The following is a 27,213-nucleotide window of genomic DNA, read 5'->3' on the forward strand; positions in this document are numbered from 1 at the left end:
ACCAAAAAAAAGGGTATCATGTTTGTCTTTTTTGCAAAAGCAGCAACTGTTGTCCTGGATTCAACTTTTATACTATGACACATAGATCTATTTTACAAAAACAGTTCTCATCCAGTACTGTAAAGCAAACTGTTTCTTCATCAGCACAGGTTTGCCCAGGTTTCTTTTTAAATCAATTCTCCTGCTCCAAACAGTTTTCCAATTTGTCATTTTGAATTCTGTCTCTTCATTGATCCACTTCCACATTGTTATAAATGTAAGATCTGTAAGTAAAATGACTAGACTGAGCCTTGATCCTTTGAAAATACTTAATAAAACTGGATGCAGATACAGTCCTATGAAATAGCAGTGAGAAAATTCTTTCCTTTGGTGATGTGTTACTAATACTCATTGGTTACAATTTTTCTGTAGCCCTTTTTTCACAATCACTTAGCTTGCTTAGAACATAGTTATGTTCATTTTTATATATGTTGCTTGGACTGTGTTAATTATTTAAACATGTCAACTATTAATATAATAATTTATAGGTATCAGCATACTATTTATTTGCTATGCACTGCTTTATATTTATTTTTACAATTTTATCCAACTTGCTGCTCCTGACAGAACACATAATATTGGCAAATCCCCCACCAATATATGACCTCACAAGTCTCCTGAAAAAGTTTTTTTCTTTTGTTTTTTCTTTCCTCTAAAAGAAGCTCATAATAGATCAATGTTGCCAGACAGAAGGAATTGAAGTTAGAGGAAAATTAGATACATTTTACAGCACGTTGGGATTATATTTGCTGAATGTCAGTAAGGTGCCTGTCTTCACCCATATTCTGTCACAAAATTGTGGGCTTCTTCCTTTTGTGAAAGAAGTTTCCTGGAAATTATAATAATTACTGTGAGGGTAGAAGCTCAGATTCTTACATTTTTCAAAGGTTTGAGCCATTTTACTATAAATAAGAAATACTTCATCCATTTTTCATTGCATAAAACCATTCACTAATAACATGGGAGATAATGCCAACATGGAAAGAGCTGAGACTATTTCAAGCCTGGCTGTACTGCTGGTCTTAGAAGAAACAAACACAACTGAGCTAATTTCTTCAAGAAATACATGTATGTATATATATATATATATATATATATATGAATGGTAGAGAATCCAGTTTTGCACAGAAGTTATTTGCAGATATTGATTGTCCTTTCTATTGCCATGAAATAGGAGCCAGCTATGTATGCCTGCAGCCCAGAATGCCAGCCACACCTGAGCCAGCAGGTTGAGGGAAGTGATTCTCCCTCTCCCCTGCCTCGTGAGACCCCACATGGAGCACTGCATCCAGCTCTAAGAGCCCCAGCACAAAAAAGAGAGGACCTGTTAGAGCAGGTGCAGAGGAGGCTGTGAAGATGGGGAAGGAGCACCTCTGCTATGAAGAGAGGCTGAGAGAGCTGGGGTTCTTCAGTCTGGAGCAGGGAAGGCTTCATCTCATCAGTTTATAAATACCTGATGGAAGAAGGCAAAGAAGACAGAACCAGGCTCTTTACAGTGGTGCCCAGTGTCAGGACCAGAGACAATGTGCAGAAACTGAAACACAGGAGATTGCTGATGAACATCAGGAATCACCTTTGCTATGAGGTTGAATAAGCACTGGCACAGATTTCCCAGGAAGGTTGTGAAGAAACCTCACATTAAAGATATTCAAAAGACATTGGGACATGTTGCTGGAAAACCAGCTTTGGTGGCACTGCTTCAACTAGGGAGGTTGGACAAGAGATTCCTTCCATCCTCAACCAGTCTGTGATTGTCATTTCCAAAATTATAGAGAAGGTTTTACTGAACAGGGAGAGTCCCAGATCTGTCTTCTGAACAGTGTAAGGATAAGTCAGTTGAGGTGGAAAAGAACAAACTGAAATGCATCAGTTAGAGAGATCAAAGAAAGAGACCCTCAACAAAGATTTGTCTTCTTCATTTGGAGCAAATATTTTCTGGGTAATTCAGCCTGAGAGTTATGGAGTTCCAGAAGTGGCTCTTTCATGAGGTTTGTCAAGCCAGGGCTAAAAATAGTGAGGCTTGCTATGAGTGCTGACATACAAGCCCTTCCTCTGTCCTCATTCCCCTATCTGTTTTTCACTCTCCTTGCTCTGCTGAGTATTCCTCCCTCTTACAAAGCTACTAGAGTCTGACCTCAGCCTGAAATGCTCTGGCAAAATCTTCAAAGTATGAGATTTTTTTCATGGAATTACTTGCCAAAAGACATGACATATTTTAAACAGATATTTGGGACACTTGAAGTCTCAGTGTTTTACCTGGGAGTACTGTAAGGACAGCCTTTCTGACCTCATAGAAGTTTGCTTCAGAATTGGTGTGGTAGAAGCCATGGTATGAAAAATGTCTCTCAGTGGAGAACAGACTCAAAAACCTCTCTCTAGCATGTGGCAAGAAAGGTGAAATAGGGATGAATACAGACTGTCCTCAGCTGGGAGAACCCCAATTGAATAAATTTGGGGCTGAAAACTGGATTTATAAAAAATGCTGCAATCTATATTCACTGTTCCCCACACAGTTATTTGACTTCCATTATTTCTGATAAAGCAAATTACTTTGACCTCTTGAGATTTCTCAAGAAGTTTTTCTTCTATTGTCTAAAACAAATCAGTAGTTTCCAATTACTTATATTTGTGGAAATCCCATTTCTTTTAGCTTCTTCATTTCGGTATACAGAAATTACTGACCAATGAACTTTAATAAAATGACAGGAAGACAATTTTCTGAATACTTTCTGAAACAGTAATCATCAATAACTTTTCATGAATATTACTCATTAAGCTTATCAGTGCATGACTCCAATATTCAGCAACACACATAATCTGGCTGACCTCTACTTTCTGACATTTTCAAAAGTTAGTTTTATATGTCATACAAAGACATTTCAATTAAAAACAAGAAATAGCAAACCTAGAATGCATTAAAATCACTACTATGTAGTAAAGTCTTCTCAGATAACTCTTCAATATCTTCCAAAAAACATGGTTCCTTCCTTTTAACGATTTACTTTTAGACATTTGAAATGCATCTTGAATCACACATACTGGGGCTAGTTATATATATGCAATACACATCAATGTAAATTAAGTTTTAGCTTTGAAACATACTGTATTTTTTGGGGGGGGCAAGAGGGAGGCATATGCCTGCACATATGAGCACACATTAATTTAATTTAAGAAAACCTATTATTAAAAATTAAATATTTGCTTCAGGAGCTGCATAGCCTTTAATGAGTTTTTTACAGATCTAAAATCAACTGAGAAGCTGGTATATAAAAATAAAGGGCTATTCCTTTCCACTGTGTGTTCTTGCACACAGGGACCACACCATGATCAGGTATATAGATAGATACAGCCAGAGATTTCTTGACATTGTTCTTTTAAAATTGAAATACGTGATCATTAAAAGCAATGCATACACTTCTAAATAAAACTGTATCATGTATATTTGGAAGTATTTGGGGTTTTGTGGCCCAGAAACAACTTGTAGTGAGAGACATGATTCTCTGAATTGCAATTCAAACTTCTGCTTATAAAAGAAGCCAGTGAAATTTTTGCTTCCTTACTGATGTGTATTTACTAATATAACAAAAGTAGATGCAAATCAGGAATTCAGTTTGGAATGGTGGGAGACAGAGAAATGTTCACAGATTGCTTTATCTTTCCATATACTTGAATCAGCCCAATAATCCTACCAATTGCAACCTTTCTTCTCCTAATTTCATTTTCAGACAAAAACCAGGTGTTTGTTTTTTCTGCTGGCAAAAGTTGCTTGGCACAGTAGAAGTTGTACATACATGATCACATGCCATATAACTCAAGCCTTTCCAAATCCATAGTTGTTATTTAATGAAACAATCCTTTGCCTGTTTCAGCTTCACAAAACAAAGGAAATAGAATTATACCCGTTGCCATGGAAATCTGTAACTCCATTGCTTTTTTTCCTTGTAAAACAAAACGTATGGAAAACTGAACAACAAACAATATGTGGGAACACATCACAGAAATACCAGCATTTTACAAAGGATTCTACAAAATCTCAGGTAGTAACAACTGCAACTTTTACCACTATATTCTACAAGGAAATGATTAAGATAACGAAGAGAAGAACCTTTGCTGATTTATCAACGGATTTTGAATCACAAAGACTGTAGAGATGTGCATTCAACAGCCAGTCATACGAAACCATATGAATCTTGCCTGGCAGCAGTCTTTATGGAAATGGATTCTGACAGACTGAATATGCTATGAGACTAGCAGCTTTTACCCTGAGACAGTCATAAGAAACAGAGAAATGGATGCTTCTGCCATAGCACGGAAAATCTTCATTAATTCCTTGCTGCTGAACGCTGCAGAACTGAAATATTTTTGAAAAACCTATTCCTGCAGTTGAGATGGAAAAGTACTTAATTACATTTAACATCTTCATCACCAGCGTGGGAAATGGGACAGAATCAACTCTTAGAGAATTTGGGGATGACATCAAACCAGGGGGAATAGTCAAACTCCCAGACAGGAAGGCTTCTATTCAGAGGGATTTCAGCAAAGCAGAGGGAAAGGCTGACAGGACTGTCATGAAGTTTGGCAATGAGAGATGTCAATGCTGCAACTGGGTCAAGGCAACTGCACACAAATACTTCAGGGGACTGACTTGCTAGATAAAAACTTTGCCAAAAGGAACTAGCTGTCCTGGTGATAATGTGAATGACCAGAGTATCTATGCAGTGATGGAGGCTATGGATGACACACTGGACCACATTAGCAAAAGCATGGCAAATACAACCAGGGAAGTCACATTTCCCTCCTGTGTGGCAATTGAGAAATTACATCTGGAAGTTTAGCTATGTTCACAAAATCTTCAGGTCTGGGCCCAGGCACAAGAGGAATATTAAACTGGAGAGAGCCTGGCAAAGAACCTCTAAGAAGCAGAACATGATCAGTGACGCTGGATTAAATATCTAATGTTTATTCACCATGAGAAAGTAAAGGCTAAAATAAATCTAAACCCGTTTTTTCTCTCTCTTCTGAAAAATATGTTGCAAAGAAGACTGTTATCAGAGATGCACAGTGAAAGAGCAAGAGTCAACAGGTCACAGGCTGTGGCAAGGGAAATTTGAGACAAACTTAAGGAAAAAATCCTTCACAGTGTTAACAGCCAAGTGCTGGAATGAGCTCCCATAATCAGTGTCATTGGGGGTATTCAAAACTTGACTGGATAAGACCCTGGCTAACTTTATCTAGTTCTGATGCTATACCTGCTTTGAACAGGCAAGTAGGTGAGCTGACCACCCTTACAATGTTGTGTTTTTGATCCTATATTCAATGGATTTGAAAATTTGAGAGCTGATGAAGTGTGCAGTGCCATTGAGCCAAACTGACATTCTGCTGACTGTAGTAGCCACACATCTTTGTTTAACAAAGCTACTGTGGTCAGTGAAATAATGTCAAACCAACAGCACAGAGTCTACAGTCTCTACTACTGCCTAACAATTCTCCTCAACTAGATGCCTGCACAGCTGATAAATAAAAACCCTTAGCATGGCTGTTATCATATAAGACATCAGTAGCATAAGAACAACAACCCACAGCTGAGAGGAAAAAAGAACATAACCAAACTCTATCTGGATAGGCTCTAAATAAATCTAATAAATACATATTGAAAGACTGCATGTACTTGCAGTACAGGAAAGTTTCTGCATATCAGATATGGCTTTTTTAGATACTCAATATCTCTTGTCTTCAGTCTAAACATAATCAGAGAGATCATAAATAATTTTCACGTTAAAACCCTTGTAATCTTTGTAAAAAGGAACAGAAGAGGAGAAAACACAAAATTAAGACATAGGGTGAACTTCACCTAATTTTTGTCTTACCAACAAGTACCTGATGAGGCAAAGCACAAAAAGCACAGGAGGGAGTTACAAAGTAACTTTAGAGCTGTTATGAGAATTTTGATCCCTTCTCAGATTATTACTTTTTATAATTCTCCTATTCTCTGAAAAGCACAGTGCCCTTCTATAAATCATCGATAAAGAAGTTTTCTATTAATTCGAGACAAAGCCTTAACTATTCCCTTGAGTGATATAAAGAACTCCTAAACAGAGTTACTGCAACAGAGGAAGGCCTTGCTTGACAAGAGACACAAAATGATGATATAATTCAAAAGACTGATGAAAACCATGTGAAAAATACCTTTTCCAGAAGATCATTCTTCTGCGAATCAGCAACTGACTATGATTCAGGGTTTGTTTTGTTATTGTTCTGTTTTTGTGCTGTGCCTAGCATACAGCTGATTATTCTATGACCTTGGGCAATTCATATACAGCTGAGTTTGGCCTTAATCTTTCTGTGCCTCATTTTACTCATTACTATTAATATTATAATAATACCTGTCTCCTGAGAGCACTGGATAACTTCATCAGCTATTATTTTTGCTAATAATAATAGAAGCTCTATAGTTGCTTCATTTTATAAGAAACAGTTTTCTGAAAATAGCAGATATGAGATTAATACTAAATTAAGCCCCCTGGTGAGGTGGTTTGAGGATTATTTTTTAGTAATACTTCATTCAACTTAACCTGCTTCTCTGTTGAGAGAGTTCAATGACATGAACCTACCAGCACAGTTACACAAGCGAGCTTGTTTAAAGGCACACAATACAAAAGAAAACTTCCCTTCCATATTAAATGCTTCTCTGAGGTTAGTTAAGGGGAGGGCTGGGCTTTAGTCAGACATGCAACAACCACCACATAATTACAGCAGCTATTCCTAATTTATAGCTCATATCCCCCACAGCTTTTAGCAAGCAAAACTGCTAAACAAATCATCAGTTTTGTTTAGAGAAAAGTTCTTTGGCTCTTCATTTCCTGCAATTCTGCAAACAAATATGAATTTTACCCTGACAGTGTCTTTCCAACTACTTTGTTATCTCTATAAACATGCAATATTCTGCAAAGCACAAGAAAAGTGAAAAAAAAATTACAAATCTGCTCATGTCACTAACCTTCAATTCCTCTTATATTCAAATGCAACTTTGTAAAGTTGAAATAAATGATATCTGACTTTTAAGAAATAGCTCTTTAAAAAGGACCCAGAAATGTAGATAGGTGGCTACAGGGATTTTTAAAGTGCTTACACGCTAAATTCTCAGGAGGGTTTGCATCTTTGGATATCTCACTATGAAAACACCTTTGCCCTGTTGCATTCAAACAAGCTAACTAGACTGCGGTGACCTAAATAGAAACACTCAGAGTGCAGCCCAGCTGCATGCAAACATGTAACTGAGGTGAGCAGAACAGGGAAAACAGCATTTGTAGGCTTCATGTATGCAGCTTCAGGATGGATTCATAGGATGGAGCAGGCTCCATGCAGAAAAAAAATTGTATCATCTCACTTGTAAGACACCTTTATAAAGCTTTTCATACAAACTTTGGCTGAGCTCAAACTTTATATTAGCAGGAAGGCAGATTTCAATCTGAATCTTAGGTAGCATGATGGACAAATAGTTAAAAGAACATGATAACAGCATAAAAAGTATTCCAGAAATTTTTAATAAGAAAAGAATGAGACTAATTTCTTGGTAAGGATGCCCATCCATGTGCTAAGGTACTTGGGGTTTAGTCCACAGGAGAGATTTAAAATACCTTTTTGCATTCAAGATCATCCAGCCCTACGGCTATGCAAAAGAGAAAGTTCAAAATTGTGTCGGACAAAGGAAGAATTTAATTTTTCCCATCACACTCTGAATGAAAGCCCTCATGATTACTACCATTTCAAAAACATTCAAAACTCCAGGGCAAGTTTAGTTTCCAAATGGCAAAACGGCATTTAAATTACATCACCAGCTACCAAAATATTTGACACACTCTTATGTAAGGATTTCCCAGCTCTGCTCTCACACCTACCCACGCCACTTACCTACACACCCCACAAACCTTTATGTTGTCTGCAGTGTTTTTGACATGAGGAACAGCTTTGTCCCACCCCCACCACTTTGTAGGAGCAGCTGCACAAACCCTTCGTTGCCATAGTAAAGATTTTCCCTATTTCTGTGGTTTCATTCAAACACACAGCAAAGATCCAGGAATGCCAAAAACCTACAGAGTTCCTTAGAGAATCTGGACTTTACATCTCATCTTTACACCTCTTGCTGACTGCAAGGTGTCATATAGGGGCACAATGAAACCCTGCAGTTCACAGAGGAAGAGGGGTAAAAAAGGTCTTCACTCGGGAAAGAAAAAATAAATGGGAGACTAGTGGCTGTGGAAGTTTGAATTTCTTAGTAGGATGAGGTATTTTCTTTTAGAAAGTGAATGACACCTTCTGCATAGTTTTTGAATGCTACTGCACTATTTGGATATGACTAGTAGCCCCTGAAAAAATGTCCATGAAATAAGTCTACATTAATGATAATATTTTCTTTAAAATCAGAAAGTAAAAGCAGTCCAGTTGAAAGAATCATTAACTATCACCAAGTCTGAATATCCAAAAATTTCCTTCTTTCTTATGAAGTGGTGAATGTTGAAAACAGACCTGCAATGTAAGTTTTGGGACTACTTCATCCGAGCACACACAGTTTTCTGAGCCTAAAACCTAACAGAGTCTGGAAAAATTCTAAAAAAAATGCTCATAGAAATCAGAGTAAAGAAAAATATCATTATATACTTAATGAACTTAATTCTATAGAATATACTTAATTCTATAGAATTCTATAGAAAATTACCACTACCTGTGGGAATTCGGTTTATGAAATTAAAACCAAAATGTACACAGATTCTGACTTATGAGGAAAAAAAACCAAAACAAATTCAAAATTCCTGGTGTTGTTAATCTTGGCAAAATTTATAGATAGTTGCCGACAGACTGACCACTGGAGTGTCCGCTGTGTCAGGGGAGGCTTAGACTGGACACTAGGGAGCATTTCTTTTCTGGGAGGATGGTCAAACATTGGAACAGGCTTCCTAGAGAAGGAGTCAATACCTCAAGATGGTCAACCTTTTACAGGCATTTGGATAATGACCACAAAATTGCGCTTTAACTTTTGGTCAGCTTTGAAGTGATCAGGCAATGTGACCATTGTAGATCCTTTCCAATAGATGTATCCTATCCTATCCTATCCTATCCTATCCTATCCTATCCTATCCCATTACAGATATAACTTCACAGCACCCATGAAAACCAAGTAAGCAACTCACCATCTCTGTATTGCAATAAAGCAGCCAGGTTTTACAGGGTTATAAAATCTCTAGGTGCACATTATACAGCAACACCATACATAGTTTCAGATGGGAAGTACAGAACCACATTCAGCTAAGTATGCATGAATAGCTGACCTGAGGCTATGCTTTAACTTGCATGAAGTACATGAGTTCATGAATCATCATATGCATTCAGAATCTCAGTACTTGAGCTCACACGTAAATTGGAAAGAGAAGAAAACATACTAAGAGACCAATGTGTCATGGCATGGGATAATCTTTGGATGAACTGTAGAATTTTCTTTTCCTGTTTTTCCTTCAAGAATTGAATCAACTCAAACACACTTAGGCAGAATTACAACATAAAAGAGCTTTGTTATACTAAGTAAATTACAATGGTGAAGTTAAGCCCAAAAGATATATAAAATGTATTTAGCTAAATATTTCATATATTCATTGGGTCAGTAGTATCCACTAGTATCTCTTTGAAATTCTCCTACTTCACAACTTGAAATAGTAGGTGATAGGCACACCATTGCAAAAAGACATCAATATAAACTGTAAAAGCTCTGAAGATGCAGTGGCAAAAGTAGAATTGAAACCATCATGTTAAAATTTAGAATATTTGATGTGTCTGTTAATATTTGATTCTGTAATGTTTGATGAGTATGCATTTAGCTTGTGACCAGGTTTGAAACACATAAAGATAGTACAGACTTACAGGACAAAGAAAAATTAAAAGTTCATTAACTAACTCATGCTGTTATTTCTTCTAGCCTCACAGTTTTTTTTTCCCTATTTCTAAGAAAATTTGCATTAATATTTTTAAGTCTATTTACATTTTCATTAATAGTCTGACAAAACTGTAATTTATATTTATCAGACAAGTCTTGTGAAATACCTTCCTCATACTGTTCCTTATAAGAAAAATTAAATTACTCGCAGTCTTATTTCTTAACTACCTTTCTCTTCTAACATCTTAAGCCCAGTTTCATTGCCTGATATTTGTCTTCTTTGGTAGATTCATTATTTCCCTGCTAATAATGTATTTTAAAGAAATAATACATAAACTCATTGATATTATCTTTTTTTTTAATAACAGAAATCTATCATGATGACTCTTGCACTTATATTAGGTTGAATTTTAAAGACAAGACTTGTAAATAATGAGAATAGAAATATACCGAGGCAGTGTTTCATAAGGGTGTTTATCTTCTGGGAAATGTTAAAAAGATCACAATCTAAAATGGCTTTTAGCTCTGCTGTCTAAAGTAAAATAGATGTTATAGGAAAGTTCCAAAGATAATAAGTTATGAAACTTGGGCCATCATAATTTATTCCTGCATTTACACTTCCATCTTACTGATGTTTGATTAAGTTCAGCTGGCTAACATCAACTTTAGTGCTATCTTATTTAGGCTTATTGTTTTACATATTGTAAATTTTTATTCTTTTGCAAATACACAATAAGTTTTTACTGGCAGCTCTTGAAATAAGTAATTTGTAGAGCTACAAATGTATAAGTATTTCCTCAGAATTCCTCCCTCATACGTGTAGTCCTAACATAGGAAATCTACAGCTCTTAACCTCCCATTTTCTATCCTTCAACAACAGTGAGGGCAGAAGCTACATAAGAAGTGTTTTCAGTGAAGTTAAATGGCAGAAGATCAAAGCTGGCATTAGAAAGGAAAATCAGAGATTAAAATTCCAATGCCATGTTGTCATCCTGGTGTCAAGGTTAGACAGACAAGTGCTGCTGAGAACAACTGCTCATATGCTCCTGTGTAAAAACCATCTGAATACCAATTCTTTAAAAAAGAATCACCAAACCCAGCATCATCTCCTGATGGCAAAGAGGAGGATACTCAGCCTTCTTTTAGATGAAGCATTTATAGGGGATGAATTATTCTTTTTCTTTCTCTCCTTAGGACAGGACAACTGAGAAGATCCAATGGTTTGCTGCTGCCTCTGTAAGCCAATTCAGTTCGGTAAGCCTGAAGAAGCCTGCCTGTTTTAGATAGGTGTTTGGGGTTTTTTTTGTTTGGGTTTTTTTTTTTTTTTTTGTTTTTTTTTTTTTTTTTTAATTGGCTCAGTCAGATAAGCACCTAGGTTAAGAGAAAGGAAGTGGAAGGAGCTTGCAGTCCAGTCTGGGGACAGGGGAGGGGTGATGGAGCTGGCTGTTAGACACCCAGTCATGCATCTTTCATGTTCAACATCAGACTACAGCCAGTGGGGGGATAGGTGGTCATTCCTGAGGCTAACACTTATTTTTTTTTTTGCACAGTAATTTAAAGACCAACAATCCAAACAGACTTCCAAGTGCTACAGAGAAAAAAATAAACCAAACAAACAAGGGGTCAGAGGGCAGAAAAAGGGGGGGACAGAGGAAAACCCAGGAGGTTTGTTTAGGTGATAAAAGGGAAGTTACTGACACTCGCATGTGGGTAACAGAACAGCACAAAATAAAAGCACGTAAACAGAAGGACCGTCATTGTTCTTTTTCATTTGTTGTCTTGGAACTAAAATCACTAAAAACCACTGCAATATTGCCCTCTCTCCCACAAAAAAACCCTACAAAACAGAATTATCATCTGTATTACAGTGATCCATTGAAAAAACAAAGACTGAAAAAAAATGAATATACAGGTAACAATTTCCCTGAAAATAATTTCAATTTAAGTACTAGCATTGACCCAAAATTTTTATTGTCCCAAACAAAGCAAGCACAAAGTGCTATCACTCTGCCAATGCAACATTTCAAATTCAATCAAGAAAACCACCTGAGCTAAATTAGATCAATGTCCACTTTGCTGAATTTTTGGAATAAAATCCAGTCTGCTTTGATCTCAGCAAAACCAATAACCAGCTCAAATCCACACCCATGCCGGTGACTACTGATCTCATATTTCAGGTCTTTCTTCTAGTGTTATAATTCAAAAGGAAAATGGGCAGAAGATGAAAGTGTGCACATGACTGCCTGCTTAAACTGGCTTGGCTTCTCCTGCTAGAGGTGACAAAGAGGCAGATTTGGTACTGTACAAGCTGCCACAGAACATTTTTGCTTCCAGCCCATGCACTTTCAAAGGTAATGGGAAGAATTAGTTTTCTTCTAATGTCTCTCTCTTATTAACAGCTATCCAGCATGTTGCTTGGCCTGAGCAAACGATTTTTTAGCATAAAAAGGAATTTATTGTTTAGCATTCTGAAACAGGATTTTTGGATGGAGGGACCTCCATAAATAGAGCAAATGTGTCCTGTGGCTCAGGCACAGGCCGTACCTAAATACCTGCATTTGCCTAAAGGCAATACCTTTATTCTTCTACAACAATTTGTTTCTGGGCTTTTTTTTGTATTTTTTTTTCTGTTTTTGTATTCTCATGGTGATGTACTTTGTATATTTACTTCAAAAGGTAATCATAATCTATATTGTTTATCAAGATTTCTCTGGTAAAAAAATCGCTTTAATTTCTTTTGTAATCTGTATTCATTTTTTTATACTAGATTATACTACTTTTTATACTAGATATTATAATCTGATAAAAATTAAATGAAACTTCAGTGTATTCATTGCTTAAAACCTATTAACATTTAAGACAGAACATAAATATTCACAGGAGTATTACTTCTAATGATTGGAAGGATGAAGTAATGATTACTGTTGCATATGTTTTCTTTTTCTGATTTGTACAATAATGGATATAGCATTCACCTTTCTTAACTTTTAAAAAATTCTCATATATATATATCTGCATCTATATGCAATTTAATTCAACACTTAATGAGTGTTAAACTTGAGCTGTTAAGTTGAACTTAACAGCTGAATTTAAACTTGAGCTGCTCATTACAGAAAGGGCCAGGAAAGAGCAAAGTTCCCCAAGTGTAGATCTATAGATAAAAAAGATCAAATGTCAAGCTTTGGGAAGACCCACTAAATCCCTGATTTAAAATATTCTTTTGCTTGTATTTCAATTGCAGATCTTATGGAAAAAATACACATAGGTGTTTGGTGAAATTGTTTGAATTAGATATAATAACACTTGATAAATGGAATGTAACATGCACTTAGTCTATTTGATATTTTAGATTTTGTTTCTAATATGAATAAAACTCAAATGTCGCAGATGACACAGATGATCCCTTAAATGTTCAGCCCCCTACCAGTCAGAAGCAGCAGAGTTTCCAATTCCAAACCAACATTAGTTTATTAGCTGAAGCATAAAATCAACAGGTTTTTCAGCCTCTTTTACGCAGCAGCCAGTGTGAGCCTCTCCTGATCTCCGTGTGCAGATCACAGCGCAGCCTTGTCCAGGAGACAAGTGCATCACACACGGTGTGGCTGATGAGTCATTTCTGCTTCTCAGCCTGCTCTCACTCGGAGCTGGATATTGCGTACCATATGGCCACAGCCTTCATAAATATGGTTTCAAGGAAGTCATCTGATGGCAGAATGGAAATGGCTTTGTAAAGCAGCAGAGCTGCTAATTGATGGGTGGAAGAGCTGAAAGTGATGGTTCTGTAAAAGGAAAATCTTGTATGATCCTGGTCTAAGCATTTATTACGGCAGGATGAAAATGTTCTAATTTCCGTTACTGGTGTAGACACTTTAAGAGCAAACACATTATAAATAATGATGTGTTTTTCCTGCTTTTCCCCCCTTATTCAATAATTTTCTGCCCAGCAGAATGGAGTGGTTTTTTGCCAGCAGATCTACTTCTTCAAATAGTCTTCCATTTATTCTACCTTGTGTTGGACTTCCCAGCAATCGAGCCTTGATTGTAAACTCTTCTCTTCCTGCATTTCATGTCCAAAGTTTGTGCACCTCAGCTATTATGCACAGGCTCCTACTTTGTCTAATTTTATGGAAAAATCCATCTTCTTTTTTCATAAAGCACCAAAACCAGGCCTTTTTTATGGCTTTCCAGTTCAGGTTCTTCTAACAGACATGGAAAATCTGAGAGGAACATTCAACACAGAAGACTTTTGACATGGAAATCTAAGTCTTTTTCTAATTTATTTTTAAGTGAATAAGGAAAAATGTGTCTCTGCCCATGGGGGAAGTTGGGACTAGATGATCTTTAAGATCTACTTCCATCCCTTAACATTCTCTGATTGGTTCTCCGACTTCTCTGAGGAGTAATTAAGAAATTGATGAACATTGAGGGTCTTAGTTTAGTCCTTGCAAGAGCCTTTGTCTCAGCAGAGTGAGAAAGGTATTTTGACACTGGTGGAGTGTGGGGGATAGATCCATATAAGTCATGTTTGCATGACTGGAGGCACGTACAGTATGGATGAGAAAAGAAGGAAATGCCACAATTAACCTGAACCTGTCTGTCTACAGAAGAAGGTATGCAGAGACTCACGGTCATCTCAGAAGAAAAGCATGCAGACTAGGCTCCCTGGCCTGAAAGTCAATTTTCCAGAGCAACCATTAAAGACTATTTCTACTTCTAAGCAAACAGGGAAAGCTTTTCTCTTGCTGTCTTAAAAGATTTCTAAATTTTTCCACAGTAGTCAGTTAAACACAACTTGTGCAAACTGGAAATTTTGAACACAAAATAATAAAATAGCTCCATTTGAACTCAACTGTGTTGCTACTTATAATGTAGAAATTATAAAATAATTTCTTTCAGGGGTTAAGAAAAAACAAAACATGTCTGCTGTCACCTAGAAGTGTTTATACTGGGTTTTTTTCCACTTGTGAGGCCATGAGGAGCAATTAAAACTCATTCATCAGTAGTGAGCACAACGGCTAAAGGTTTAATCCTCGAGTAACAGAGCCCCAATTTCAAAGAGGGTGACCATGGATCTCTTGTCTAATGGTATCCCCTGATCCAAAAAAAACACCTACAAAAGATCATTGTACAGAACACACCAAGGATCCCTAACCATGAAAGTGCATAAATCTGAAAGTCTGTTTTGTCTTAGCCACACAGCTGACACTATCATTACAGGTGAATCCACTGACTTTGGTTTATTACCAATTTTTATAAGTTTAAAGACTTTTGGTAGAAGGACCTTACCCTTGCCTTCTGCTCCATTTCCATCATTAATCTTTCATGCTGCTCAGCTATTGCCAGTGTTGCAGAATGGACCTTCTGATATATCATTTCTCCTTCTCGTGTTTGAAAGGTGAACAGCCCTTCTCCTGTGTCGCACATCCTGCAGGGAGATTTAAGCAGAATGGAAAGAAAAAAAATGAGTATTGTGTAATTTTTATCTAACTATTACAAAAAGTGAATACCTTACAGTAGCAAATGCCAACTTTAGAGATGTAGTTAAGCTCTGAAATTCCAAACACTAAACATCTGCAGTTATTTTTAGCACTGGAAAAAAAAACATATTCCAAGAGATGGGCAGAACTTCATTAACATATTTTTTAAATTCAGTTTTAATCATCATCTGGATAGTGAAAAAGAACCTTTAGCATGGAATAAAAACTTGAGGTAATAGAGTCAGTTATTTCTGTCATTTTTTCCAAATGTCTGCACCAGTAAGTGTGAGCTAAATTTAATTATTTTAACCAGTTGAAGCCAGAAATACTTAGTACATTGTGACTTTGAAAAGCTGACATTTTAAGAGAACACTGACAAACTAAAAATGCCATTATGGTTAATCACTACAAAGATGATGCATTGAAAGACAGCATTAAAAGGGTTAAATTATTACCACCTCTGTCAGTATATTTATGTGAGGCAGCATCCAAAGTTATCCTGGTAATAACAAAAGCCATTCAGTCCATTTGAGAATAAGAACAGTTGTGAAAGAAGATTAAATAATGAAAAAAAAACCCTCCAGAAATAAAATTTACTTTCTTCTTTTGAGGGAGCAACTGCTGTTATCCTTATCTGTGATATCAGTGCAGCATTATTCAGAGAAAGAAGAGTGGTACACAGTAAATACAATGACAAAAAGGTCTGGGAAATATAGGAAATAGGAGTAAGAAATAATGTTAGATTGCTGTGTGACCATTATTTGGAGGATGTACATGCTGTTAACCAGTGGTGCAATGCAATGTATTTATATTAGTAGTTCCATTATATTATCAGTATCTGATTTACATATTTTTTTATAGACTACTTGCAGTTTCGGAAATGGAATTTCAAAAATCCTTTTTATTTGGTCTGATACCTCCTGAAGAGATTTTCAGTTATCTGTGACAGAAAAGTGTTGATTTGAGTCACTGATGCATAACATGCATCAATAATAGAGAGATTTTGATTTGCCTTAAAACATCAGATTCCTTTATTGTTTTGGAAGTTTACATTATTTTTAAAGAAACCAAATTTTTTAATAACCCAGCTCCTTCAGCATGGTCCCATAAAGCCCAAAACTCACAGAATTAAAAAAAAAAATAGAAAAACGTGTCCCAAATAGTTCAACATTCAAATGGGTTTTTAAATATTATTTTTAGAATTTGCATCCCATATTGTGTATGATTATTTATGCATTAAATTTTACAAAAAGAAATTCCCATCAAATAAACATCCAGATCTATATTACTTTAATTAAATAACAATTTAAAAATACCTCCTACAATATTATATGCACACACACAATTATACTGCAGCTTTTTGAAAAGACAATACTTTTTTTCGTGAGTCTTATGTTTTTGTCAAATTAGGATATGGCTTCCTAAACAATTTCATTTAAAAAGTTACCTGAATAGGGCTGTTATGCTATATTAGGGACTACTGAGAGTTCAGCCGTTGCCTCTGATTTCAAGGTTGACCAGTGAAAAAAAAACCTTATTAACACAAAATCTTTTCCTGTTCACTGGAGGAGACATGCTACTGTGAGCCTTGCACAAAGAATTTATGCATGTCTGTGTTTGGGAAGAGCAAAAAGTATTGGAGGCAGAAACAGTAAACAGAGGTGTTTCTGAAAAATACCTGGTGAAAATACTTTGTAATGATCAGCTGAGGTATTGAAAACAAATTCATAGTCTTAAAAATACATGATTAACAATATTATCCATAATTTTGGAATAATACCAGTTTACTTCATTGAAAAATAGAAATAAAATAAAATCCATTTTATAGATAGGTATTATTTAATCAGTGTTAATGTGATGTGCTAATTAAGAGATTTAAAATAGAGCTTTTTGTATTAAATTCCAATGGAGATCAAGATCCCTGCTGTAAACATTTAAGACATATTATATCCTTAGACAGAGTCGTCCAAAGAGCTTCTGGTGGAAATAAAATGTCCCCAGAGTTTTGTGACATTATGGCAACAGCCTTTCAGATCCCTCAGGGCATCATATAGCCAGTACTCTGCTTTTGTGTAAAGAGATCTTAATAAAATTCAAACAGCGTGAAATGGAAAGTCTGGAAAAAAGGATGGGGTTTCAGAAACTGAAGGAAAATATGATCTTTTTGTTGGTTTCAGAGGATGAAAAATCTTTTACAGAGATAAAAACAAGGAAAAGGGGGAAAAAATAGGCAATGGGGCATGATTAACATTGATGGACTTAGCTGGCTGTTTCCACCACACAAACCCCAACCACCCCCACTGCCTGCCAGAGCAGGGTCTGTGCCTGGCTGGGGGCACCAGTGCAGGCTGTGGCACTGCCACCTCACCCCCTGCACAGCACACTGCCCTGCCTCCCAGCCTCAGCTGTGGTGGACATGTCACACCAGGGCTGGAAAGCCATGGCCAGCAGCCGCCCCATGAGGGCTTCCCTGGCTAGTGATGGATGGTCTGCACACAGCTGCTCAAAATTGGAGGTGAAGGAGAATTGTGGGCATCATTTTTTAAAGTGCTGAATTCCCCTAGCTTGACTTGAAGTTTAATACGACTTAATGCCCCGAAGAATTAAGTAGTTGTTACTTGGCGCATCTGAACCAAGTGAAAGCAGCAAAAATTGTTAGCGTAAAACATTCTTTCTTCCATTTAAACTTCTTATGAATAATCTGTCTCCCAAGGAGATGAATCCCTTTGCCATAGTAAGGTTGTCCTGTTCATCTCCTCAGAGCATTGTTCCATTACTCTGAAGTAAAGTGAAAATCTGAGTTTAGACCTTCTAAGTCTAGTCTAGTCCCATCTATTTTTCGGCTCTATTCTATTCTAGTTATAAACCAAGATGAGTAGCCTCATTAGGGTTAGGTTCAGTCTTTCCTGAACAAAGAAACATAGACTAACATAGAAGCACTCCTAAGAATGATGAAGATGGGGACAGGGAAAGGGGGCTCTCTGATGCTTAAGGGTTTTGCCATAAAAGCAAAACCTTTACATATCTGGACAACAGAAACAGATAAACACATGAGCTGAAACAAGACTTGTCTTGTTCTATTTATAGTCCAAACAAAGTCAGTAGGACAAAAAGCTATTATGTCTATGGCCCTTCTAGTTGTCAGATAACTATCCCTATAAAGCTCCAGTTTAGGAGGTTTAGCCTAGCTAATGTCTTGTTAATTTCTCTATGTTCAAAGCATACATGGTTGATCAATTAATAACCAATTTAATAACATTTTCATAACTTTTACATGCCCTAAAATCACCTTTGAGAAAAGGCAGGACAAAGGTCTGGGCCTCCTTTTTCCTGGTACTGTCGCAGTTAAGCAGTGCAGTCCTACCAACTTGGTATGACCTTCACTGCCAGAAAAATGTCACTGATTTTGTATGCTTCAATTTTTTTATGAGATACTTGCAGTCTGCGGGTGCTTGAAAAATGCCGATCTATTTCTGTGTTTTTCAACTTTGAAACAGAGATGTCATTAACCTATGCTTTAAGATATTTAAGGATTCAATGCATTAAAATGCATGAAGTGCTTTTACTGAAACAGGAAAGTGCATTTTTTTTCATAAATTATTACAGAATGATATAACTGGACAGACAGTGACACCACTAGATAAACAGTTCTGCAAATAATTGCAATTTTTAAAATTCTTTAAAAACTGCAGCAGCTTTCCACAACTATCACCATCGGCAGATCTGGCTCAAGAACCAGGAGAGAAAATACAGAGGAATGTGGGAGCTCAGCTTTTGGCCTAGGACAAGCTGGATTCAGAGATCAGCAGTGAAAGTTCTTGCTTTCATTGAAGGTAGAATTTCTGTTCAAGTCATAGAGATTTTCCCACCACTATTTCCAGACATTTTTCAACATGTCCCAAATTCATACAATGGTTTCCCACTGCCTTTGCTCAGTATGCAATTTCTGCCTTTTAGATAAGAGTCAATACTGTATATTAAACCATGTAGAATTCCCTTCAAAAAGGAAACTTCATTGACTTGACCATCATTTATAAAAAGTACTTTTTCCCAGATAAAAGTTCATGCTGTCATGTCACTGGTGAAATATCTTAAAAGTTTAACAGTGCAGTATTCAGCAACTGCATGAGAAGACAAGAATTTGACATATCAGCTTCACTATTTCCATTAGGGGTAAAATCTATTTTCACAAAAATGAAGGTTGAATGAAAACTAAAATGCCCAGAAAAATTATTGTCTTGTTTTAAAATAAAAGATAACTTACAATTATAAGTAGAAAAAAAATTTAGCTGTTCATATATCTACATTTAATTTTTAATGAATTTTATTTATTTCTTTTTATCGACAAATAATTTGGGATTAAAGAAATAATGGCTGATTTATAGACTCAAACTTGTATCAAATTACATACAAATAACTAAAAAGAGGTAATCATCCTCAAATAGAAACTGAAAATACATCATAAAAAAGTCTACTCTTAATGATTAATTGCTACTAATAACTATAAATATTAATAACTTATAGGTAATAAATACCTTACTTTAGCATTTCCAGTTCTTGAAATAGAAATAGACTTAAATTCTTAAATGAGAACAGATCATGACTACGTATTGTCCAGTAGCAAGTACCAAACTGGATGTAATTGTTGTTGCATACTCCACAGCTAGAGTTTGAAATATGGTTTCATTAAAAGAATGGAGCTGTTTACTCAGACACTTCAAGGCCCAAAAATTAAATTAATAAAATCACAGAACCACAGAATTCTTAGAATTGGAAGAGACCTCTGGAAATCATCTGGACCAATTCACCTTTCCAAGGTAGGGTCACCAAGAGCACATAACACAGGAACTTGTCCCAGTGAGTTTTAGAAGTCTCCAGAGAGAGAGACTTCATGACCTCCTTGGGCAGCCTGTTCCAGTTCTCTGCCACCCTCAACGAAAAGTTCTTCTGCATGCTGAGGTGGAACTTCTTGTGTTTCAGTTTATGGCTATTTGCTCCTTGTCCTGTCACTGGGCACCACTGAAAAGAGTCTGGCATTGTTAGTGTTCAGAAACACATAATCATGTAAGTGATTATATGCAGGTGCTTTTATTAAGAGCTCTGGGAATCAGGGGTGTTTTCCACCCAAATCTGACTCCGACTATACATTCGAGATGATCGTGTTTTTATATTCTATCGTTATATACCTTTCATGTTAATTATTAAACTTATATTGTTCTATTGTATACATAGATTTCAGCTAAGCATAGCCCCCCTAAATTTCCCACATAGCTTCTCATGATTCTTCTTATGATTATATAATAATTACATTTAATTACTAAACAATCATCACATCTAACAATTATATCATTTATCATACTGCTTACGCAGGTGCGGTGATCTGAGAAAACACAAAGCCTAACGTTTTCAAAATCTATCTTTAACACTTTCCAGGGCTCCACTATCAGCACCACCCTCTTGGCACCTGCCTTAGAGATGTTTATATGTATTGATGTGAATGCCTCTCATTCTTCTCTTCTCCAGACTAAGCAGGCCCAGCTCCCACAGTCTCCCCTCATAAGAGAAATGCTCCGGACCCCAAATCATCTCTGTGGCCCCTGATGGACCCTCTCCAGTAGCTCCTTGTCTTTCCTGTACTGAGCAGCCCAGAACTGGTCACAGCACTCCAGATGTGGCCTGGCTAGGGCAGAGCAGGGGGGAGGATCAACTCCCTCAGCCTGCTGGCCACGCTCTTCCCAAAGCACCCCAGGATCCCACTGGCCCTCCTGGCCACAAGGGCACTGCTTGGCTCATGGCCAGCTTGTCACCCAGCAGGACTCCCAGGTCCTTCTCTGCAGAGCTGCTCTCCAGCAGGTCAGCCCCAACCTGCGCTGGTACTTGGGGTTATTCCTCCCCAGGTGCAGGACCCTGCACTTGCCCCTGTGGAACCTCATTTGGTTTCTCTCCATTCAGTTCTCCAGCCTATCAAGGTCCCACTTAATGGCAGCAGAGCCTCCAGCCGTATCAGCCACTCCCCCAGTTTTGTATCATCATCATCAAAGGGTACATCCTGAGGGTACATTCTTTCCATTCGTCCAGGTCATTGATAAACAAGCTGAATTAGGCCAGTCCCAGTATTGATCCCTGGGCAATGCCACTGACTGCAGGCCTCCAGCTGGGCTCTACTCCACTGATCATGACCTCTGAGCTCTGCCTTGATCCACCTCACAAGTGCTTAGCTAGGTAATGCTCATTTCCTGTATGCCAAAGAAGCCTGGTCATATGGGACCAGGCCTGTTACTTCTAAGATGAGCAATAAATAAAAGTCAGCCTTTCTTTAAAGCCTTGAAGCTGTGGCTGTCAGTCATGAAAAGGAACTAATTGGTATGCACTATCTAACTCTGAACTGAGATACTTATTTTTTATGTTGCTACAGCTTTGATTTTTTAAAAAGTGGTGGAAACTAGCAATTTTGCCTCCAATTTAATTAGATTATCAGTGGAGACACACAAACACTATCTCTCTTGTGGATATCTAACTTTTGTTCTTTCCTTGTTTGTTGTTATCTTAACTTGAGCTAAGCCATTTTGACAGAAATCCTGTTTCTTCTTTGTGTGCAAGGACGATACACAAAGCATACACTAAAGACAGGCCAGCTAAGCAGCAAACCTCACTATAAAATGAATGCTAAGCTTCCCTGAGGGTCCAAATTCTTTGCTCATTCCAGCCTTCAACACATGCTAGCTTGCTTCCTGCCAAAGTTGGGCTTTTCTGAGAAAACAAAATAAGACAAAAAAAGCAAGGAAAGCAAATAAACTCTTTGTGGCAAGAGCATATTTAGATAAAAAGCTCCCTTTATGCCTAGGAATGCTTATCAAGATGACTGAAAAATAAACTATGCATGCTTTTATGAAATTTTAAGTCAACTTCTATGTTGAACGGATAGAAAAACAAAGGCAGAAAAAAGGAAATCCTTATAAAAATTCCTAACTTGCTATGGAACAGGCAAAAAAGGGACACTTTGCAGGGGAATCCATAGGAAACAAAGGTATCTTCATAAACAGAATATGTATGGAAAGTTCTATGGGTGGAGCAGAGAGAAGACAATTAATAGAAAATGTGCACAAAGTGTAAATGATCCAGGTATGCAGCTTTGGCAGCAGACATGGTCAGAAAGACTCAAAGCTGAGACAAGGTCGGTGAAAACAGGGAAATAGTCCTGTGAAAAATCTGTGTTTGGGAAATGAAGATCGTCAAGGTGAAGCACAGAAATGATGCAAAGTGCAACATCCAGAAAGAGTAAACAGAGAATCTGAGTGTGCTCTGTTACACATTCCCTATGGGAATAAAGAGTTAAACTGCCATGCCTTGCTGTCAGCATTTTAGAGTTTTATCTGGAGTGTCAAAAGGATAACCTAGAAATTTTATGATCTGAGAAGCAAATAATGAAAATGTTTTGATATATGAGGTGTCTGTCTGCCCCCCTTAATCATGGTTATTTACCAGCAAGAATATACAGGAAGAAAAAGCAATTATGCATGCTATCTACTAATTGCCAGCCATAGGCATTCCTCCATGACACTTATTGTCATGTTTTTGCACTTAAGCTGAGGTGGGAAACTTTACACTGCTCTTGAATATGCTTGAATATCCTCGAATTTGGCCTGAATTAATACAGGGAAGCTCGAATATTATCAGACCTTTGATATGGCTCAGTAACTTGATCATGGAGCTTAGCCCCAAAGATTTGTACAAGGTCAGATCTCGTGCTTCTTGAGTCATCCACAGTGTTTTCAACGAAATGCTCTAAGGGATCTCCACACTATCCGTGTAGCTTTCCTACTAAGGCCATTTATAGAAACATTTTGAAATTCTGAGAAGGAAAACATTCACAGATGGAGTGGAAATGATTGATGATGATTTGCTGCCAGGTAGGTGGAACACCACCACTCAGAGGAATCCAGCAGTCCTTCTCTAATATTACCTAGAGGATCTTAATGCATTCTGAGTTGGAAATCTTTTAAAGACCTTATATGCAGCAAAATCTTATGTGCTAGTCTGATGAATACACTGCTAGTCTTTCTGAGCAGACATGTGATGCCCTAAAAATTTTCCCTGCTATAGGGAGACTTATAGGGGGACTCATTTTGTGAGTGAATAGTATTTTTTCATTATAAGATTATTTATTTTTCTGCCTAAACCAGAAACCATTTAAGTTGTATAATATACCAGAAGCAAAAATTTTCTCATGGAAACGTTTTTCTTTGTTTTAAGGACACATAGGACACATTTCTCTACAGTACTGGTGGTAATTACGCCTCTTGGGATACTTTTTCTTTCATTGACTGTGCTGCCTCTTCAGCCACTGTCTCTGATGCCCCATGTGATAGCACATTTAGACCACCAGGGCATATGAGGGTTACCAACCTATTTCTGCATGCCAGATATTTCCACTTTTTGCTTAATGGAAGTGCAGAAAGTGGGCTGTGACTTTGTCTGGACTACATCAATGATTGTCCACTAGCATTATAAACCTCTATTTCATTTCCACAGGGTTTACCCCTGTCTATCATAGGACACAGTGGAAAAATATATACTTTAGTTTTTTTCCTGAGTTTCAGTTTTGATAAGAAGGAAGATTCTATCTGGGGCTTATTTCAGGCCACTTTTATTTGGTTGCTACCAAGCCATCCGTACTCTTATCATTAAGATGTTCTTGTTTGTATTAATTACTTTGATATATGAGAATAAAATTAGCTAGTGCTGAAGAGTTAAAGATAGTAAATAATTCTCAATGCTGGTTACAGTATAAAAAGCAGCAAACTGGACTCAAAGTCAGGCATAAGAGGTGGAATGTGGAGATTGATGTGCAATTATGAAATATGTCCATATGTAATATCAAACATGCTGTGCAGAGGCTCTGTTTTCTATTTCCTAGATCCTAGAAACTAAGCTGTGGTGTGAAACTAAGCTTGTCCACCAAGGCTGCTCTATCACTTCTCAGCTGGACAGAGGAGAGAAAATATGAGGAAAGGTGTCTGAGTTGAGATAAGGACAGGGAGAGATCAGTCACCAGTTACTGTCAAAGACAAAGCAGACTCAGCTCAGGGAGAGTATTTGAATTTATTGCCAATCAAATCAGAACAGGCTAATGAGAAGTAAACCCAAATCTTAAGAATATCATCCACCCACTCCTTCTTCTTTCCTGGGCTTAATTTTATTCCTGATTCTCTACCTTCTTCTCTCCAATGGCACAGGAGGATGGGGAAAGGAGACTGCTGTCCATCCATTGTTTCTGCCCCTCCCCTCCTCCTCAGTTGGATGACTTCTCAAACTCTTTCCCTTCTCCAGTATGGGATCTCTCCCACAGGAGACAGTCCTCCATGACCTTATGCTACAGAAGTCCGTCCCACAGGCTGCAGCCTTACACAAACTGCTCTGGCATAGATACCTTCCAGAGCGTTGTCCTTCAGGAGCAGACTGCTCCAATGTGAGTCCCCAATGGGGCCAAATGTCCTTCCAGCCAATCTGTTCCAGCATGGGCTCCTCTCTCCATGAGCCCACAGGTCCCTGTCAAGAGCCTATTCCAGGCTTCCCACAGGGCCACAGCCTCTTTTGGCATCTACCTGCTCCACTGTAGGATCCTCCATGGGCTGCAGGTGGATCTCTGCTCCACCATGGACTTCCACAGCCGCCTTACCTTACCACAGTCTGCCGGTAAATCCCAGCTCCATGCCTGGAGCACCTCCTGCCCCTCCTTCTCCCCTGCCTTTGGTGTCTGCAGGGCTGTATCTCATATTCTTACTCTTCTCTCTGGCTGCAGCTGCTGTTCGTCAGGGTTTCTTTCCCTGCTTCATAAATCCATTGTCCCAGAGGGCTACCATGACCCTGGTGGGCTTGGCCTTGGCCAGCATCAGCTCTGTCTTGGAGCTGCCTGGCACTGGCTCTGTCAGACATGGGGGAAGCTTCTGGCAGCTACCCCTGTAGTCCCCTGCTACCAAAGCCTTGTCACACAAACCCAATACACCCAATACCAAGACATTGTTCCTAACTACCAGAAGCACTACTCTGGAGTCCAAGAAGTAGAAACCAAATAATTTACCATATCTACATTTTTTGTCTCTTCCTGCTTTATGGACTATTTTCATAAAACACGACCTAGATGTTTTGATGGGGGCAACTGAACTATGCTGTTTGTGCTTCCATCACCTCTAAGTAAGAAATATTCTAAGTTGCACATGCAAATTACCTTCTTTAATTAGTATTCAGTTCATATTATTTAAGAAATCAGTGCATGTAATTAATGCATATGTATATATAAAACAACCCACTTTATGGAGACTTTTGACACTGCAACATTTTCTTTAAAGAAAAAGTCACACTTATTAAAAAAAAGAGAAGATAATAAAGCCAATTGTTGACATGTTTTTAAATACACAACACATTTGCATTTTTCACAGTTTATGTAATAGAACAGACATGAAAATGCTGTTAGATAATTAGCTCTGTTAATTTGAAGAGCTCAGGTTTTGTTGGTAATGGTGAAATACTATTTAACACCATTAATTAATACTATTTAACTACTGCACTAGCATCTATCCTGACCAGCTTTGTGAAAGATAAACCAAGCGCTCATATATTACTATTTTCATTTTAGTACAGAAGGAGCAGTTATGGCTGGCTGTACAACACACCAGTGTAAAACACTGGTCTGATAAAGAGTTTGAAAGACTACCATAAGCTAAATTTGTCTGACTAAACCTTTTCACTCACCATGGTTTGGCTATTATTTTTCATCTCACTTTTGAACAAGAAAGATACAAGTTCCAGGTGCTGGAATCTGGGATCATATGCAAGTACAGATATTTCTACAGGACTTCTGCAATCCTGCTATTATTCCCCAACAAAGACAAATATCCCATAACAATACTATTCAGCTTCTTTCTGTGTCTTTAGGAGCAGTACACAGGGGAAACAACATTTAATCTACATTAATACTGTTGACTTTGACAAATATAAAATGTTAAATATAATACCCAAATAAGGCCGTTACTGGTTAAAATAAATGATAGTGTAATAGTACAGGAGCCCTGTGGCAGAACATCACTACTTGCTATAAGAAAAACAATAAAACTTAGTGACCCAAGATCTTTATTTTCTCCCTTTTTATTTTTTCTTTTGGAGCCCTCCAGGACTGTTATCTTCAGGACTATTCCTCGCTCAGGGTGCTGGGGATGGAAATTTTGTCAGATGATATTCCCTAGAGTCTACATTAATTCTGAACACAATGAGATACAATTCTGGAGTTAACTCAATCCTCTCTCAGAAAGGAGCTGTTGTTTTAAGAAGACATTTGCCAGTTAACAGATGTTAAAACAGTAACAGCCAAGGATTGAATTTGTATAGGTATATCTGTTAATTTTATTTAATCTTTGAGAAACTTGAGATATTTAGAAGCTGTGACACTGCACATAATATTTGGAATACCTGATGATGCTCAACTTAAAGAAGGTGGTCACCTCCAACTTCACCCAATCTATGATCCTGGGATTCCAGTTTTGTAATAATCCCCAGTTTTGCATCTACACATACCTATAAGTAGGATACCAAGAATTTAACATTTGAAATCATCTACAAGTGCATTTATTGTATAATGTCTCACTGACCTTTTATTTGTGGATTGAATGGTATTGGAAACAAACTGTGCCTTCTGTGAAGCAGGCAGATGCTGTGTTTTTGTCATTTTATTTTGACAGCCAGCATGCAAAGTAGGTAATTCCTGATCAAAGTATA

The 27,213-nt window shown here is 37.4% G+C and overlaps 1 protein-coding gene across 1 annotated transcript in view; it reads right to left on the reverse strand.

Annotated features, from left to right (window-relative positions):
- DOK6 (docking protein 6) overlaps window positions 1–27,213 on the reverse strand; it is a 250,202-nt gene that overhangs the window by 56,523 nt on the left and 166,466 nt on the right. Inside the window, exon 6 of the mRNA XM_071456531.1 lies at window positions 15,251–15,389. Within this exon, the coding sequence (XP_071312632.1) occupies window positions 15,251–15,389 (139 nt within the window). The remainder of the gene's footprint in view (window positions 1–15,250; window positions 15,390–27,213) is intronic.

This window comes from Agelaius tricolor, unplaced genomic scaffold (genome assembly GCF_023055355.1).
Source record: "Agelaius tricolor isolate 1412-34295 unplaced genomic scaffold, bAgeTri1.0.p SCAF_2, whole genome shotgun sequence".
Classification (NCBI taxonomy): domain Eukaryota; kingdom Metazoa; phylum Chordata; class Aves; order Passeriformes; family Icteridae; genus Agelaius; species Agelaius tricolor.